Source organism: Nuphar pumila, chromosome 2 (genome assembly GCF_984573655.1).
Source record: "Nuphar pumila chromosome 2, dmNupPumi1.hap1.1, whole genome shotgun sequence".
In the NCBI taxonomy this organism is placed as follows: domain Eukaryota; kingdom Viridiplantae; phylum Streptophyta; class Magnoliopsida; order Nymphaeales; family Nymphaeaceae; genus Nuphar; species Nuphar pumila.
Window position 1 is genome coordinate 110,480,697 of NC_143250.1, and position 21,247 is coordinate 110,501,943.

Consider the following 21,247-nt stretch of genomic DNA (forward strand, 5'->3'; position numbering starts at 1 on the left):
TTTTTTATTTTTAAATATTTTTTAATTTATATTTCTTGTAAAAAAACAATTTTTATATTTTTAATTCATTTTTATTGCAGAGATGTTATCAAAATTCGAGAATTAAAAAAAATTCAATTTCTTATGAGTTTTTGGCTGCTGTTATTTTGCCATTTTAAACTTTTGTCACTATGATTGTACCAAATATAAGCCTATATAAATATATATTTATACATGTATATATATAGAGAGAGAGGGGGTAGCTGCTAACTGCCCAGCTAATTGGGTTTTAAAAGGGTTTTTCTCATGTTTTACCTAAAATTGATTGTACAAGCCTCTTTGGCATGATCAGATTATTAGGAAACAATACTTGGATCATGTTTTTTCAATAAAAATCTTAGACCGTCCATTTTTTAAGCCTTATAAAAAACTACATGTGTATCAAAATCAGATGACCAAAGAGTCGGTTCCTATAAAATCAAGCATGTAGAACACATGTAAGGTCGGATCTAAGGAAAACACAGAAAAACATTTCAAAAGCTCAGTTAACTGAACGGTTTGCTAGAAAAGTGATTAACTACCACCACCTCTCTCTCTCTCTATCTATCTATCTATATATATATATAGATAGATAGATAGAGAGAGAGAGAGAGAGAGGTTTTAGACTGTTGAACAGCCCTCCTCATGCATCTAATCCAAGGCTGCTATTATTTGGTTGATAATCTCAATTCAACCAAAAAAAATGATCGAATTTGCCAAGGCCCTATATACCCTGCATTAAACCAGAAAAGCTGTCAACTTGATTTGAATCAGCCTGAATCAATCTTGATAACTTTCGTATCAAATTCAAAGGCGGGAAGTCAGACTTAGTAAGGATGTAAATGGTGAACTGGGCTTGAGCACGGGAATTAGTGATTCGACCGAATTGGATTCAGATTCAATCATATATGATAATACTGAATATGGATTCGTCCGATTACCAATAGGATTAAAATTTGGAAGATGCATACGGAATCTCAAAGTATTAATTTTATAGTACCTGTTTATCTAATTTGACTAGGCTAATAGGAATTCAATTAAATATTTGTCTCGAAATCCAATCCATTGACGGCCACTTGTAATCACACTAAAATAAAACTTGATGAGGGGGAAGCAGATCAGGTCATGCTGAACATGAGCTTTTTGCTCATGCCAACATCGTGGCCGTCTGTTTGCATTTTGGATGAATGCCACTTAGCATATAACTGTTGTGTTGACTTTTTAACTTTTCAAAATACAAAACGGACGACCACGATGTTGGCACGAGCAAAAAAGCTCATGATCAGCATGACCTGATATGCTTCCCAATGAGGGTGGTGCGAGGGTTATCGTCTCCATGATAAATTTTATTACTTTTAAGTAATGCCCTCGAACAAAACTTTGCACAATTAGCTTACTTAGAAAATTGTCTTCTTTTAGGCTCTATTTGGGAGGTTGAAAAAGGTGATGGAATGGAGAAAAAAAATGGGTGATGAGAATAGAGCAGAAAAACTCAACACATGATATTAACGTGGTTCGGTGAGCGATCACCTACATTCGCGATACTCCACTCAACAAATCATGTGGAGTTTTTCACTATTTAATTATATTACACGGCTATCGACTTTACTTAGTCAATTTTCTAGATTCTTCTTTTCTTTGTTACATTTGATAAGATTGATATCGTGATCTCTTTCAATTCTAACAGTATTATCTCCTTTTGTATTATCAATAATCCTGATATTATTGATAATCTTGGTCTCCATCATATTAGCTCCACATTTGGCATTGTTGATTATCTTGGTCTCCACCGTATTAGCCTCACATTTGGCCTTATCATAACCACCTGTTAGAGTCTCATTATCGTGCCCGATATTATTGTGATCTCCATGGTCATCGTAACCGCCTGTTAGAGTCACATTGTCAACATTATTGTGCCGGATACTATCGTCATGATCTCTATTGTTAACATCAATAACATCCTTTTTAGGTTGTAGTTGAAATTGGAAGATGGGAGTCCCATCTCCATTCTCATCTCAACTTTGATCACCATTTCCATATCTCAAATCCAATCTTCAAAACAATAGTATGGATAGGTGGGATTTACTAATCTCCATCTTTTTTCCCATCTCCTGCTCCCAAACTGAGTTAGATGCATTTTCATGTAGGTGGGTAGTTGGTCAACCATAGAGGGCCTAGAAGCTCTATCTAGGAAACCAACCAACATGCATAATTTGAATGCTTAGACAGATGCGACCGCAAAGAGTCCATGTTTAAAAGAATTAAATACAAAATATGATCATGAAGCTATTGGATATACTATCCTTGCTTGATGACAACTTTTTTTTAAGTAATTAATGACAAATGCTTGGGGTTTAAGGTTGAATCATAGTTATGACATATGAATTGGGTGCAAGAAATGATTGTCTAAAAACTGTCTTATTGTGTAAAGCATGAAGCGTTTAGGAAGCATAAGAGAAAAAAACAAGTAACAAATGTTAATTCAGTCATGGTCATTTCAGCTGTCGGAGACAAAGAATGGAAGTGGTGGAGAGTGTTATTGAGAGAAGAGGATTTTTTCTGAATCATCATTGAGTCCTGAAGAAAGAATATTGGGGAGGCTTTTGAATAGGTTTTAGAGATTTTCCTTTCTTTCAAAAAAAAAAAACAGGTTTTAGAGGATCATCATCAAAGAGTAAGGATAGAGGAGGGTGTCATTGATTTTCTAAATTGTTTTTCTAGAATTTAAAGAATGTAACTGTTGAAAATTTTATGTGATCGTGATTATGATCATGAACTGTTGTTCTGGTATTGCATGTAAGTATGACTTGTGCAAGATCTTATTATGGTTTTATGTTTTGGTTGCATGATGAGCTCATCTGAAAACTTTTATAATTATGTCAATTTGGACCCGAGAAAAAACCCTAGCCTCAGAACTTTGGTTACACTGCATTTAATATCTCGCAAATCAGGTTAGAAGTATAATCTTGGGTGAGTTGGGGTGATGCAATGTATCTTATTCTTTTTTTTTGCAGTAAAGTTTCTTGAAGATGAGGCCTTCAAGAGATGGACCTACTTACGACACCAATATGGAAAAATCATTCGAAGAATCGGCAGAAACTATGGAGCATGCGACACACATGCTTGCAGTAGACCAAACATTGTCTCTCTTCTAGTTAGACAATTTGATATGTACGGGGGTAGGTAGCTTTATTGAGAGACAATGGTTAATAATTACACTCGTTAGAAGTCTTCAAGATATGATTGGCTACGTGAACTTTGGTCTTAGACAATCAATGTGCCTTATATTGGTATTGTATATTTATGTACTAGGTGAGCAAAACTTTTCTGATGCTCGTAATGGTAACTAACATTAGTGCATTATATTAAAGTCAAACCTTTAGTACATTTTTTAATGTGGTCTTCAAAGGTATACTAGTAAATATAAATATATTAAATCAAAGTCATAAATTTTTAAATAAATTTTTGTGTAAATTTTGTTTTTGAGACATATTTGTAATTATCAAATTTATAATCAATTTGGTTTTGGTATCTCTAAAATCTCTGTAATTGTTAGATATTTTAATTAAAAATATTACCTAATGAGAGATGACCTTGTTAATTAAGAAAATGTGGTTGAAAGTTGGCATCAACTGAAACTCTTTTTCTTAATGAAAGGTTGGAGTCTTCATACTCTATAAATAGAGGATGCCACCCTAAAGAAGAACAATTGAGAAATCCTTCTAGGTAGCCTTGTGCTATGTTGCCAAGAGGCAAGCTCATATTTGCACTATTCGGTGTACTCTTAAACCTAGTGTGAACACAAAAGCTCGAGCCCAATTCTATTTTGATGGTGGTTCAAGTTAAAGTAAGTTGATATAAGCTTGTGCCTTGTTTTTTTTCAATCAACATGGATTAGAAAGCTTTGGCTAGTTAAATGTACACTTTCTTTTTTTCTTTTTTATTGTTATTATTGTTTTATGTATATTATTTATTCAAATTCGCACTTGAATCCTATACATATTTTTTGTATCATACCTGAAATCAAATAACACTTAACATAGTAAGCTTGTGAAAGCCATAATATTGCAACCATGTATCATAATTTTGTGGTTTTTGATGTGTTGAAAAGCTTATTCAATTCTTTAAATTCTAACTTTTTAATCAAAAAAAAAAAATCCCCCTCTATATTGTTCAAAATTGCATGATAATTAAATGATTTCTGTGTTGAGTGCTTATTTAAATAAGCTTGGTTATATTTTTTATCTTCACAAAAATAATATTTATAATTATTGATTATAATTACATATTTATTTTTAATTGCCAGTATCTATTATTTGAATTTTGATTCATCTAAATAAGCTTAGATATTTCAATTGATTATTTATGATTATATATACTAATTTAGAACATTGATTTGGTCATGAAGATTTCATTATCATATTTAAATTGGTATGTCATATGGATCATGTATAAAAAAGTGTATAGTTAATTTATTACCATAATTTTGTTAAATAAAAAATATATTTATTTCTTATATAAAAAAGTAATGAAATTTTATACTTAATTGTAATCATGTGAACATGTCACACTCAAATGATAATATTCCTTGTAGTATTTAAATTTTATAAAGTTTATAGGTTATTTTTTAGATTTTGTCTTACCACATTTTTCAACAGTAACTATTTGCAACGAGTGAATCTTGGAGTCCTGGATTATGATAGGTTTTGGAAGGAAAACCTACAAGATTGGTCTTGTTCAGTGTCAGATGTTTGATTGTTATGAAATCCTTGTAATTTGTAATTTGGTAGAGGGGTCTGTCTAACCCCAAGCTTGCTAATCCCAAAAAAACATGGAGGAATATAAAAAGGGGAAAAACATATAAAGTAGGGTAAATGAAAACACTATAAGAGAGTCGGAAATGTTCTTTCCAAGAAACCATTTTAGAAACGAGAAACACTGTGTTTCTGAAACGTTTGGGAAACACCAAAAAATTCATGGGAAATGTGTTTCTCATGATGTGGGAAATGCATTTTCTACCCCATGAGAAATTGCTTCCCAAGTGTTTCCCTTTTGAATACATTTTTTTATTTTATAAATTTATTATATTACTTTTTCTTAAAATTTTCTCATGTATTTTCTGGTTCATTTCCTATGCATTTACCATCCATTTTCTGGTTTGTTTCCCATTTCCCATTTTACATGCACCTGAAAAGCCTCATTTCTTGTTTCTGTTTCCCAAGACGTTTCTCATTTCCGTTTCCTTTCCTGACAACCTTGATACAGAGCCTATGTTTTACTTACATAGATATTTTCTGAATATTTACTTGAATAAATCTTTGATAAAAGAAAAATCATCACCATATATTGGTTTTGCAATAAAAATATTGTTTAAAAAAGAAAAACAAGTCTTCTAACCTGAGAAGCGCATTTCCAACGTCATTCTAAACAAACTGAGTTTGAGCTGGCTCTTTACAATAAATACATAATTTCAAAGCTGAAAGTAATAGGATTTGAACTCTAAACCCATTTAGCTAGGTTCAAATTGACTCACATACAGAAAAAATACATGGCAACTCAAAACCTGTTGCTTGAAAGCTAGACACTTTGACTATTTATTTCAGTACTACATTGTATGATATATAGTATATATGAAATATATTCACTGCTACGTGAAAAAAAATGTTCATTGCTACTTAATGAGAGCTGAGCCAAACACCTATTGTTTATGTTTGGCTTGCTGAGTTTACTTTACGAGTTTGAACAAGGGTTTTAAAAGTCAAACATGAGGAACGACTCATCTTGTTTCCTAGCCCTAGCTAGGTGTTATGACATAAGATTACTTACATTAGGAACCCTTTGAGAGAGAATGAAATCAATAAGTTTTTACTCTATTGGTGGTCCTAGAGTGCATGATGCAGACCAAAGTATATATGAGTGGGCAAACAGAATAGTGCCTATTTAAAATAGCTTTCAGAGGTAGGCTAGGTAAAGGAGGGTGATCGTGAGGCCCCATCCAGGGTTTTCCTCGCTTCGGCAAGGGTTCCTAGTCTTAAAAAAAATAGTGAGATAGAATCTTAGTGCCTATTTAAAACAACTTTCATAGGTGGGTCAGGTAAAGGAGGGTGATCGTGAGGCCCCATCCGGGGTTTTTCTCGCTCCGGCAAGGGTTCCTAGTCTTAAAAAAAATAGTGAGCTAGGATCTTTGTGCATATCCAAAGATTAAGTCAACAGGGTTATCTTCATGCCACAATGCAAAAATCATAAACATATGAAAGCCATAGAAAGAGAAAGGTGGCAAAAAAATCATCTTATGCAAAACAATCTCTTCACTGGCTGGCTTTTTATGTCCAATATGATAGCCAGGTGACTTTAATTTCATTAAAAATATGTTCAAAATACTGTAGATGACCACATATATCTAGTTGAGTAAGGGATCAATGCAATTCACAAAGAGGGAAGGGATGTTATTGGTTAATCACGCCTTTGGGCTTTCCCCCTCTGATAAATTTTAACAAGTTTTATATAATGATATATATTTTCTACGGTCGACTGCATGTACAATCTTTTCGATATAAAAAATACAAAAAAGTTCACACGCACAACGCACTCATTTACCTGGTTCGGCCAACAGATGCCTACATCCACGATGAGCTTGCTCCTGATAATTTCTCATTGCTACATAGAGAGGAGGATACAACAAATATATAATGCCTTTTCATATGTGCAGAAAGGCAAGAGAACAAATGGATTAGGAATCAATCCTAACCACTTAACAAAAAAAATGATAAGGATAGACCTTATCAAGGAGGGAATCAACATACCTTTTTGGATAGGTCCTCTTTCCAAGGATCACATCCCTCTACAATCTTTTACACTCCCCCTCAAGTTGGTGAGTTGATATCAATTAGCCCCAACTTGTCATATATTCCTTTGAATTTGTCCTTGACAAGAGCTTTAGTGAATATGGCTGCCAATTGATCATCACTTCTAACAAATAGAGTTGATATCACTTTGTTTTAAACTTTTTCTCTTACTACATGATAGCCCACCTCAATATGTTTGGTCCTTTCATGAAATACTGGGTTTTCCCCAATATGTATGGCTGCTTGGTTATCACACCTCATTCCCATTGGCTTTGTAACTCTGATCCCCATATCTTGAAGAAGTTGTTTCACCCAAACTAACTCACAAGTGGTTGACATCATAGCTTTGTATTCTACCTCGACACTTGAATGAGCTACAACACTTTGTTTTTTACTTCTCCATGTAACGAGTTTTTTTTTCAACTATAGTATAATAACCCGTAGTAGATCTTCTATCACTTGTATCTTCAGCCCAATCTGCATCACTATATCCAACAATACTACGATCGTTATTTTGACCCATGAGAATTCCTTTACCAGGAGTAGTTTTGAGATACCTCAGTACTCTGTTAGCCACTTCCAAGTGTGAGGTTTGAAGAGAATGCATATACTGACTAATAACATTGATGAAATATGTTATGTCTGGCCAAGTGATAGTCAAATAAATAAGTTTGCTTATCAACCTTTGAAAACTTGAAACATCATTAATGAGTTCTCCATTATCCTTTTTCAATTTTAGATTGACCTCAATAAGAGTCTCAGATGGCTTACATCCTAACATACCAGTTTTTTTTAAGAGATCTAAAGTATACTTCCATTGACATATGAAAATCCCTTTTTCGGAGTGAGCAACCTCAATTCCCAAAAAATATCTTAATTTTCTTAAATCTTTAATTTCAAATTTTTTATGTAGATACTCTTTGGGATCGGCGATCAAAGACTCATCATCACCTGTGAGGATTATGTCGTCGACATAAACCAATGCAATAGTGGTCTTGTTGTGTCATTTTATAACAAACATTGAATGATCAACTTCACTTTTAACAAAGCCAAAAGAAATAAGAGCTTCACTAAGTTTAGTGAACCACGCCCGAGGAGATTGTTTTAGTTCATACAAGGACTTTTTGAGTTTACAAAACAAATTTTTACCTGAGTACTGAAGACCCTGAGGGATTTCCACATACACTTCTTCTAGATGATCGTCATGGAGAAAGGCAATGTTTATATCAAGTTGATATGTTTTCCAACTTTTATTTGCAGCGATGGAAAGTAAAATTCGTATAGAACTCATCTTTGCCACGAGAGCAAAAGTCTCTGTATAGTCGACACCCTCAACTTGGGTGTAACCTTTAGCAACCAATCTGACTTTGTACCTTTCAATTGAACCATCACTATTATACTTAATCGTGTAAATCCATCTACACCCTACGGGTTTTTTCCTCAGAAGGTAAATAAACGATGTCCCATGTATCATTTTTCTCAAGAGCTTTTAATTCTTCCTTCATTGCATTCTTCCAATTTTGGTCTCTTTTAGCCTCTGGATAATTTTGTGGTTCACTTTGTGAATATATTTTGCAAAGAAAGGCAAAATGGTTGTCTAAATTTTTTGAAAAATCAATGCAACTTTCAATAGAATGAGTGTCAGGACTTCTTGCAAGATATGTATAAAAATCCCTTAGATGCACAGGAGCTCGTATAACTCTAGATGATCTGCAAGGTTGCTCGGTAATTTGGTCATTATCAACATTGGTACTAATTTCAAGAAGTTGACCTTCATCAGCGTTTTTGGGATTATCTATTTCAAGACTATCAACTATATGGTAAAACAATATTATCTCTCAACACATGCTCCCCCTGAATCTCATCCATTATTTCATTTTCTTTAGCTTGAAAATAAGTCTCTTTTTTGAAAAATTCTACATCTCTGGACGTGTAGAGTGTTTTATTTTTTGGATCATAATATTTGAGACCTTTCTTAACAGTGAAATATCTCCCAAAAATGATTTTGATAGCCCATTTGTCTAATTTGCTTAAATGGCCTTCTTGGATATGAACATAGCATTTGCAACCAAATACTTTAAGATGAGTTAAGGACATTTTCTTTCCCCAAATCAACTTCATGGGAGTTTGATTTCCAATTGTTGAGCTGGGTATTCGGTTAATAATATATGCAGCAGTGGCAATGGCCTCGTTCCAAAAATATTTTGGCATATTGCTTTGAAACATGAGGGCACGTGCAATATTAAGTAGTTGTCAATTTTTTCTTTTGGCAGTTCCATCCTGTTGTGGCATGCCTAAGCATGTATTTTGTGGTAAAATGCCTTCTTGAGCCATATATTCTCTGAAGGCTTCATTAACATACTCCCCACCATTATCAGACCTCAAATTTTTTACTTTGACATTGAATTGAGTATGAACCATGACACAAAAATTCTTGAAGGCATTTAAAACTTCACTCTTATTTTTCAAAAAATAAATCCACGTAGCACGAGAATATATTCGTCAATAAGGGTAGTAAAATATCTGAATCCTAAATAAGAAGAGTTTGGGGCTGGCCCCTAGACATTTGAGTGAACAAGTCCAAATGCCTTATAGCACCAATTTTCAGAGGTATCAAAAGGGCTTCTTGTTTGTTTTGCATATTGACAGACATCACATGAGCTACTATCAATAGGTAATGACGGGAAAATAGTTTTTAAAACTTTGTCAGATGGATGACCTAATCTCTGATGCCATAACCTGTGAGAATTACCTGATTTATGCACATTAAAGACCATGGGGTTACTTTCAAGTATGTATAACCCATTCTGCTGTTGACCTTTACCAATCACCTTCTTACTTTGTATGTCCTGAAACACAACTTTGTATGTCCTGAAACACAACTTGATCAACTGAGAAAATCGTCAAACAATTATAAGACTTAGTTATTTTACTAATAGAGATCAAGTTAGCTGGAAAATCGAATAGCAATAGAACTTCTTCCCTAGTTTTTCCTTCAAGAAATGAGGCATGACCTATTCCTCGAACCGGCACAAGAGTATCATTAGCAATGCAAACAAGACTCTTATAAACATAATGAACATTATTGATCCACTTATCATGACCAATCATATGATCAGTAGCTTCTGAATCAAGTATCCATTTATTTGAACAAGAAACAACATTATAAGCTATAGAAGTACATGAGGTTTCTTCTTTACTAGCATGTTGGTCAATGTTAGACGATATGGACAAATTTGAACGAGTGAGTTGCTGAAGCAGTTTGGCAAGATCATCCATATTGGTAACTAGTGGACCTTCCTTTTTTTCACTGTTTTTACTTTTAGCCAGTTTTCCATAAGTCTCCCAACATCAATCCCTAGTGTGACCATTTTTTTTTGCAGTAGCTGCACTTAAACTTTGGTCTATTCCTATTATGATCACTGTTAATTTTGAACTTAAAACCAACAGGATTTGCAACAGTGAAAGTAAATTTATCATGAGTTTCCTCCTTAATTTTTTGTTGGGTTCCCATAACAGTCTTACGAGTTTCTTCCCTTTGAATTATAGAGCAAATGATGTTTAATGAAAGGAGAGTAGTAGTCATCAAAATTTGACTTTGTATGCTCTCATATTCTTGACTCAATCCAGCAAAAAATTTAAAAACCTTATCTTTTTATTCTCTTTCTTTCAACACATTAACGCCATTAGTAATAGGACGATAATGGTTGAGCTCATCCCACGTACCTCTTAAGGTATTTAAATAGCTATGAAAGGGTTTATCACCCTTTTGAAGTTGGGTAATTTGTTGTTGAAATTGATAAATTCTAGCAACATTATTTTGTTGCCCATAAAGTTCTTTCAAGGCATTCCATAAATCCATAGCGGTTTCAATGAATAAATAACCTTATGCGATGTTGGCTTCTATGGAATTCAGAAGCCACGCCATCACTAGATGGTCTGAAAATTGCCAGTCATCATAAGTAGCGTCAGATGTATCAGGTTTGGGAGTTTTACCTGCAATATGTCCCAACTTTCCTTTGCTACTCAAAAATAGCGTAGCAGCCTTAGACCAAGGTAGATAGTTATTTTCATTGAGCAAAGTTGAGGTGATCTTCAGGATGAAATTTTGTTCTTGAACCAACATTTTTTCTGAGTTGGATGAGATGTTAGTTGAGATGCCATCACTAGCCATTACTCTAGTAGGAGAGATACACCACATAGAACTATGGTTGGTTCTTTAGCTTTGATACCGTGTTCAATATAAAAAATGCAGAAAGGTTCATACACACAAAGTAATTTCTCATTGCTACATAGAGAGGAGGATACAACAAATATATAATGCCTTTTCATATGTGCAGAAAGGCAAGAGAACAAATGGATTAGGAATCAATCCTACACTTAACAAAAAAAAATGATAAGGATAATCAACATTCCTTTTTGGATAGATCCTCTTTCCAAGGATTGTATCCCTCTATAATCTTTTACACAATCGAGCTAGGATCTCACGGGTGCAGGTTATTCCAACTTAGTCAAACACCGTAAATGTGTTTGTTATGATTGATTTGCTGGGATCAACCCTCAAATCATGTTTCTTGAATGAAAATATATATTTGAAATAAAAAATGTTGGTGTATTTTAGGCTGTTGATTTTTTAATTATAAAACAACTTTCACACATCCGGCAATTCAAATGTCAATAATATATATATATATATATATATATATATATATATATATATATATATATATATATATATATATATATATATATATATATATATATATATATATATATATATATATGAGTAATGCATTCCTTAGGCCCCTTTTCGTTAAGTTTTAGGCCACGTCAAAATTTGTAGTTTTAAGTATTTTTCTCAGGTCTAACACCGTAGATGTGATCTATAGGTTTTGCTTAGTGGGAACCGGCTTTTGGATCACCGGAATGTGACGTGTATACAGGTTTTTCCGGTGATCCAAAATCAATGGCTATGAAGGTACCAGTTTTCCCAACTTATAAAAATATGTTTTTTCATCAAAAAAAGATAGATTCAAGAGTAGATTCACACTAATTAGAGCATGCTAAACACATCTAACGGTTCAGATCTTTCATTAAACACATAAAACCTAATGGGTAGAATGAGAAATGAGGCCTAATATGTTCATCTCTCTCTCTCTCTCTCTCTCTCTCTCTCTCTATATATATATATATATATATATATATATATATATATATATATATATATATATATATATATATATATATATATATATATAACACATTTGTCTGCACTCTGCACATGAGAGAGAGAGAGAGCACTAAAAGTAAAAGGATGAGCTCGCATATAGAATGAGAATCCTTCTTTTTCTTTTAGCAAGGACCACCAATTCTAGATTCCTAAACATAGCATAAAAGCACAAGGCCAGTGAGGGAGGTTCATCCACGAGTTGCTTCAAGCCATGGCATCAAGAACCTCACCTAACCCTGATATCCTAATCCATGTCCAGGAGCTACTGGAGGCATTCACAGCCTTCGACAATGATGATGACGGCCTTATATCAGCAGCAGAGCTGGGAGGCATCCTGTCGTCGATCGGTTACACGACCACCGAGCAAGAGGTGAGGGAGATGATCAGGCAGGGAGACACAAATGGTGATGGACTGCTAAGCTTAGACGAGTTTCTAGAGGTTGGCCTTAAGGACGTGGACTTGGGGAGCTTGGCCTCTGTGCTCAAGTCTGCTCTTGAGATGTTGGATGCAAAAGAGGGTGGTGAGATCACAGGTGCTATGCTGTATGAGCTTGTGAATAAGCTGGGTGATGGGGTGACCAAAGAAGAGTGTGAGGCCTCTATAGCTGCACTGGATGTGGATGATGATGAGATGGTAGGGTTGGATCACTTCAAGATTATAGCAAATGCCCTTCTTTAGATGATGTAATAAGAACAATTATAACCCAAAAGCATCTAAGTAGGCCTAATTAGTTGTAGTATTAATCTAAGTTGTCCTTTTCTGTCTTTTAATGTACTGTATCTTGGTTGGCTTGCTTTTGTAATATGTTTGCATAGAAACCATGATACTTTGGGGTTCATGAACTAAATGTCAGGTTTAGCTAATACAAAACTCGTAACTCATGTGAACGGTGGTAGAAATGTTGATCATGATCACTATTTCTCATCATAATGAAAGACTAGACTAAGCTTATGGTCAATTCTTCTCTGTTGTCTGTGGATAAAAATCGTGGTAGAAATGTTGATCATGATCACTATTTCTCATCATAATGAAAGACTAGACAAAGCTTATCGTCAATTCTCATCTATTGTACGTGGAATGTGGATAAAACTCTCTCTCTCTCTCTCTCTCTCTCTCTCTCTCTCTCGATCGATCGATCGATCGATGGTGGCAATTCTGTCAAAGGCCCCACAATCGTATTCAGAGTTTAGAGAGGCAGAGGATGTGGTGAACATTTTTTTTGTTTTTCTAAGTCAAGGGAAGACCCAAACCCTCGTGGGAACACCAGTAAAACTCTCTAAGTCCTTCCCGACGTCATGAGGTACACCCAGCTTTGGATTCTGCAAGAGCGCACACGCTTCTGTTCGAACTTGGAATGCAGGGTTACCACTACCTTCTGCCCTCTCCAGCTACCGTGTGAGCAGGTACTAGAACCTCTAAATCACAGGATGAACTTTGATTTTTGGTATTGAAAAAGTTTCAAAATAAATTATTTTCTATTATGGGAATGTACATAATACATTTGTTCATGTATTGTTTCCCACAAATAACCTTTGAAATGGGTTTAGTCGTATATGTAAGAGAAACGTTTGGTGGTTTAAATGGAATCTTTTTACTATTTCTAATATTTTGGAAACCCTTGTTTCTTAAGGTGGTTTACAGTCACTACGCATACGCAACACACAAGAACAGATGTGCCGGTTGTCCACACGCACGCACGCATGCCTCTAAGGGCGCTTGAGGCACAATGTAGGGATTTGATGGTGCACTAAGTCCGTTTTGCCCAAACCAAACCCACCTCGACTTTTTGGCTGAGAAAACTTTGATTTTCAGTTTCTCACATTGATTTGACCCGTTTGAGAGCATTTAAATGGCGATTATGAGTCCTTTCAAGATCATTTTCATCTATTTTTTAAAACATTGGATTTATGATGATTCAATTTCATTTATCACCCAAAACATTGTTAGCCATGTGAACCTACTACTTATGCTATGTGAAGCACGCAAGGTCTCAATAAAAAGAATATTTGCATTAACATTTTGCGGACCCGATGAAAGTTGCATAAAGTTTCGCATATGAAATGCACAAATCTTCTAAGATTCTTAAGCCTTGTGTGAACCTTCTAGAATTTAAAAATTCAAGTTCAACGAGTTCACTTCTTACATTTGTGGCAGTCTTAACATTTGCGTAGATGTCATGCAAACCTTCTTTAATTAAAAACTCGCTTAAAGTCAAGATGCACGTGCGCAAATGTTTATATGAAATTTACAAATATTAGTTGTTAATGTTCTTGTTTTTTCATGTTTCCTGACTGATTGCAAGTTCACATCACACTACTCATTAGAGTTAATTTTCTGTAAAAAGTCAAGCTAAAAATAAAATTATCGCTTTCAGGACTCACTGATAACCATGCATTAAGTTAAATGGTCTTTGGTAATTATTTTTCTATTGTCTCATCTTGTATTTGGATGGGTTATCCCGGTAATTAAATTTAAATCAATCTACATATAAACCTAACAAATATGTAAATCTGCTAATACTTACATCATTATTCAACAATGTCTCCATGCCAAAATCATTCATTATTCAACAATGTCTCCATGTCAAAATTATACTCGTGCTCTTGTTGTTGTTGTTGCTCATCGAGTTGGTTGTCATCTAGCTGTTTTCATAGCCAATTACAATTGAATATAAATAAATACATATAATATAAATAAATATATAAACACAACTTATTTTATTATATTATAGTAGTTTTTCTATCATATTTTTATTTATGTGATTTATCTATTTCTCAAATAACTAAGATATACATAGAAGACATAAGAATTATAAATTTAAATTCATCAACTCTTAATAATGACATTTGAGTATTTTATTGAAAATCTCTTGATAAATACATAAAAGCAATTCATTCAATAATTCTTAAAAATATATACACAGACAAAGAAAAACATACATAATTTAGCAACAAGAAATACCCAAACATATTGTTATGTGTTCTTTCTCTTGTGATCAATCTCACCACATATATTGCACTTGGATGGCACAATATCACCTTAGGTTGCCCTAGTTTACGCATCACCTTTGGTGGATAGACTGAAATAAGAATTGTAAAAGGATTGTGTACGACATTATCCGTCATTAGCAAGAATAAAAATGTATGATATGCAGTTATATATGAATCAACTTTGAAGTGTTTGCTACAGTAATTTTCTGGCAGCTTGCCCCCATATAAAAATTATTTAATTACATATTCACATGGAATCTCACTCACTTGCCAAAGGTTACAAGAACATTCTCTATTTTCAAGTTTAACGTTGTAATTGTGAGATCAATCATGGGCCTCATATAGACGTTGATGGTAATCTACGACAACCATACATAATTGTTATGTATTTTTCTCAATGCCTCTATATTTTCTTTTACCTCAGACACAACAATGCCTGATATTTTTTTTTCTCAAATAGTGACATTATTATGATACAAAGCATCTTAAAAAGAGTCACTAGGGGCTTGTTACATATGAAGAGAATTCAAGAATATAAATTCTCTACTATATTAGATATTAAACACCCATATATTTTTTTTCTGAAAAGTGAAATATAACCCAAATCATTGGTTTCATATCTATGTTAATATAATCATGTGGCTTGTTCTAGATCCTAGATTGTTTCAAGAAAATATTTGCATTATTGTCATATGGTTGCGCTCTATGAGTGATGCACCAAAACTTTTAGCAAAATTCATTGTCAAGTGCTTCATGTAATATCCAATATCACAATTATGACATGTGTAGGGAACAACATACAAGAGCCCTAAGTGTCTACATGATATAACTATTAATTTTTTTTCTTTCTAAACTTTTCACAACATATGAATTTTTGTTTCATACAATTCAAAAACCATGTTTATGACTTCTTATCTATAACTACAAATGCTACAGAAAACATCACAGTAGAATGATTAATATTGTGCACTGACAATAATATACTCATGTATTTTTCTTTTAGGAATGTATCATCCACCATAAGAACTAAATGACACCCTTTTAAAAACTCATTGATGCATAGATTAAATGATAAGAAAAGGTACTTAGATGGATCTCTCATATCAATCTCAATGGCCCCAAGAGTTCATGGGTTTGCCTTTATCAAATGATCCAAATAGGCAGAACATGTCTTAAATGATTCTTTATATGTACCAAATACTGCTTTTATGTATTTTTATCAACACCATGGATGTTTATAATTAATCTACACATCTTTCGCGTGAGTAATGTCATTAATGATTTTTTTTGGAGTAATATTTGGATTATCATGTGTTTGTAAATAACACCTAAAATCTATGCAAAAATAAATTTTTTTACTCTAAAATTGTTCAATGAACTACCACATATATGCCTTCTTTCGTACGTCTTCACTTGAATCAATGATACTTTGTGCACCTTTATGTAATTATTCTTTTAAGGGTAATCACTTATAGTATATGGGTTCTTTTTCATGCATACAAGAGACATTATATTACTACAACTCTTTAAGAATTTTGTTTTATAGTTCTAGCATATTACATGATCTTTCAAAATTTTACAATATTGTTTTAGATCATGAAACCTTCGATCGACAACAATGACTTTGTTGTTTGAGTTTGTTGTTAGCCACTAAAAAGATTCTCGGTCAATGAGTTTTTTGTTACAAAACTCGTCAATCATTTCAAATGTCTTTGTTTCAATGATTTTTCATTACTCTTATTGTATGAGAATCCACTAAACCAGAACCATTTCAACAATATCTTATTAGTAGGAAAAAAAATTCTACTACCCAATAAATGCTCATATGGCTTAGACAACATACCAAGAGTTTGACTTTTCAATTGTCATTTGTATGTCATTAATTATTTCATGTCATTTGTGCCTTGGTCATCTCCTATACTTTCAGAGTCACCCTCAATCGACACAGTATAATGATCTTCATCATCCGATTTTTTGTTGTCTTCATGATTGTTGCTACCACTAATTAGATGTTTGAATATACAAACTAGATTACAAGGCATCATTTTTATCTCTTCATTTACTTGCATATATGTATCATTCTCGCATTTCTAAATTTCATAATTAACCATAAAATTAATACCTACATCTTAAGCATAAATTATACAATCCAACAACTTGTACCTAGTTATATCATCTCTTTTAAAAGACTGAATGTTATCTGCATTATTGTAATAAATGTCAATAGCACTGGTTTAGTGGTGTAGCTGCATATTCTCTACACACACCTCTGATCATGTATAATGGTGCAAGTTGTTCATTATATGCACATATATCTATATCCCTAATTGGTTGGGGCAACTGCATGTCCTTCACGTGTATATTATGAACATCAATATTGCCAATCGTTTGAGAGAGTTGGATACTTGTCTCATGATTGTCCTCAATAGATATTAGTTGAAATAAATCAACTGCTTCTTGCAAGTCACTTCTAACTGTTTTTTTGTTTCACTTTGTCATATTGTCCAATCAAAATTATTGAGTAATCACTATTAAATAACAAAGTCTACATCATTGTCATCCAAAACAACAATCAATCTTTACTAAATTCTTATGTTCACAATTTTCATCTTGAAAGCTCAGATATTCTTCGACATATCCAGTTTTACAAGACATCAAAGTTATAAATTCTTTAAAGCTACTATTTTTTGGCACCATTATAGATCTTAAAAAAAAAATCATCACTGAGACAGTAATGTATTTAAACCCTTTTTGAGGCCATCATTAAGTGCATACACCAATCACACAACATATCATCCATCAAATAAAAATATCATGTAATAAAATATCATCCATATATCCTTCATACATTCAATTAACACAACTTCCTACACCAACCATGGTTGTTATCTCACACACTGACATGCAATCACTTCAACATTAATCCCATTACTCCAATTGAATGCTTGTTCATAGTCAATCTCAACCCCATTACCAAAAAAAATTATCAAATATCAAATAAAAAACAATCAAACAAACATAAATCAAAGGCAACAACCAAACACAATTACTATAAAGCCAACAAATTTTATATATATATAACCCTAAACTTAGATAATCCTAGACGTATAATCTAGTGTCAAATATTGAATAAAAAACAAACAAACAAACATAAATCAATGACAACAACTAAACACAAATACTACAAGGCCAACAAATATATATATATACACAAAAAAACCCTTAAAAAATATATGAAACTCACTTTTCTTTTGTCTAAAGTTTTTAAGGATCGAAAGACGAAAAAACTAACCAAAAAGCTATTGCAACATCACCAGAATGTTGCAAGATGAATTGCACAGAAATCACAGCAATGAGAGAAGGAGAATGGTTAGGGTTCTGACAAGAAACAAAAAAATATACAAAAAAAGAACAATCAATGACTTATATATGAATCAGAAGAAAAAAAAACAATGGTAAGGAGGTTCACAACATATGTTTATAAAAGTTAGGACACACATTTGTGGATGTATGTCCAGATTTTATGTGAGTTTTTAGTTAAACGAAGATTGTATGATATTCACAGAATGTGAACGTACATTTGCATATGTACATCCAGACTTTTGTGAGTTTTTAGTTAAAGAATGTTGGTATAGTATTTAAGTAAAGGTTGTGACGTTTGCAAATGCGTAATGCAAACTTACAATCAATCACTAAATATGCGAAGGTAAGAACATTCACAACTAATATTTGCAAGACATTTGTAGATGTACGGCTTGACTTTAAACAAATTTTTAATTAGAGGGTCACATGACATATATGTGAATGTCTAGACTGCCATAAATGTATGGAGTGAATATGCTGATCTTGAACTTTTAAATTTAAGGTTTGCACAAAGCTTGCAAATCTCAGAAAATTTGAGTATTTCCATATACGAATCTCTTATGTTGAGATTCAAGTTAGCCAAGTTCGCAAATACTTTATGTAAATTCTATTAAGTCTACAAATGTTCATGCAAATTTCACTGTTATTGAGATGTTGCATGCTTCCCACAACATATACATATATCACACAAACGTTTGCTAAAGCAGAAGAGTAAAAATATCCTAAAAAAATCGGGAAACAAAATTTTAAACATGGAGGGGTTTGGCAAATTGCAAGGCATTTTGGAAATCACACCATTTTACTAAGATAGTAGTCATTTTTTGTTTGCTAAATCCATGACTATTATAGAATCAACTTTTTCGTCAGCAAGAGTCAATTTTCAAACATAGCTTTAATTTTCTTGGATTTGAGTTTAATTTAAGCACGACTGCATGCAACAGTTTATTTCAATGACACCAAAGTTCCAGAACGTTTTGGAATTTCAGAAAAAAAAAATTATTTGAAAGGCAAGCTGGGGTTAGGCAGATCCCCACCAGTTATTATTCAAATCGTACCACTGGGGTTTGATCCTACAACGTCTCACAAGGAGACGTGCACTGACAGCTCCTACCGACCAGGCAGAACCCCCGTTTGTAGAATTTCAGATTTCTGCTACCAGTAGAAATGAAAAATAAAAACAATCTAGTGATCTTCTGAGAAGCACGAATAATTAGTTTACATATTAAAAAAGAATGCAAGGAAACATGGAAATATGTATTTTGCAAAATTAACCTTGTATTAGTCTTTAAACAGCTAAAAGATTCAGCTCTCATGTGATTTATAGTGTAGTCTAATTCTTTGGCGTTGTTTGTAATCATCAGTTTTAAGGAATTTTGCTAGTTAGATTAATTGAACAGGGTTTTCAGTTCAGATACAAGTGCTAATAAAATCAAATCCAATTAGATCTAGCATGATCTGATTCAAAATTAGATTTGGGTAACATCGGTAGAACCTTTACCAGATACTGATCTTATGAGCTCCCTATCCATGGATCAAAGTCCTCATGGTCTCAGGATCTTTATCATGTTCAGATATATTTGAAATTCTTTATAAGATTCAGATATGAAATTCCACCACCAAAACCAGAAAATTTGGGTTGAGATCAAAGGAGCGGCTAAGTGCCATGGGTATGGGTCATGGCTACAGAAGTATAGTGCAGGCTCCACATGAAATGCTGTTATGTCATTGCCTGTGTCAAATAGGCATGGCATTTACCCGCTCCCTGGATCCCTGCTCAGGAACTAACTGATTCAACTCACGCATTCGTTTGGATGTCCTACCTGTGAAGATAAACAGGATAAATGGGGAACTTGCATTGCGTTCCATAGTGCAATTGGATGATCTGCTTATTAAGATAAACAGGAAAAATTTGGGACCTTGTATGCTATCCACAATGCAGATTTTCCACTTATCCCACTTTTTTGGATAAATGGATGTTGAAATTGCTGTGATTTTACTGTAATATATTCAAACAAATGATATTTTCTCAAAAAAGTAATAATTTTCACACCACCACCTATTTTGGGAGTTCCGTGTTTTGTCACAAAAATAATAAAAACACTTGTTGATATTTTTAGGAGAAAATTTCATTCAGATAAACTTTTTGCCTGATTTCCTAAAAGAGCCTCCCCTTCCTGAAACAGAAATTTCAGGCCCAACTTCTCACTGAAACAGTCAAATAGAGACCTTAGAGTAATTCAAGTTAATGTGACTGTATAACGAAATTATCAAACTACCCTATTGCATAACAAAATAGGGAAAACACGTTTTCGAGCCAAAGGTTAAAAATGATATTTTATCAGAATTTAAAAAAAAAAATTTATCAAATCTCATTCTTTATAATTTTTTTTAAGGCAAGCTGGGGTCAGGCAGACCCCTACCAGATATCATTTAAGCCCCATGTGGCAGAGGGATTCGAACCTGGGCCTTCAGCTTGGCACAGCACCCTGCTTACCACATGGGATACCACCTTGTGTTTTTTAAAGCACATTCTTTATATATGTTGAATTTTTTTTTGAGATTTTCAATAAACCCTTTATATTGAGAAATATGTCCCACAGGGGAGTACACCAAGCTTCTCCTTGCGGCCATGGATGCCATTAGTGAGTTTCAAACTTGTGGCATCCGGTCAACTTGGTGACATTCACAAGTCGACCCTACCAGATGAGCAGAGGGAGGCATGAACCAACAAGGAAAGGCCAAAGAAAAGGGGGATGACCTCGTTTTGGGGGCAGAGTAGGGATCACAGTGACACCTTTTA

At 33.6% G+C, this 21,247-nt stretch overlaps 1 protein-coding gene across 1 annotated transcript; it reads left to right on the top strand.

Moving 5' to 3' along the window:
• Nucleotides 1-12,280: 12,280 nt before the first annotated feature.
• LOC149846719 (putative calcium-binding protein CML29) lies at nt 12,281-13,052 on the top strand. The gene has a single exon (XM_089996522.1). The coding sequence runs from the start codon at nt 12,305-12,307 to the stop codon at nt 12,770-12,772; it is 468 nt and encodes a 155-aa protein (XP_089852648.1). The 5' UTR covers nt 12,281-12,304; the 3' UTR covers nt 12,773-13,052.
• The last annotated feature ends 8,195 nt before the right edge of the window (nt 13,053-21,247 follow it).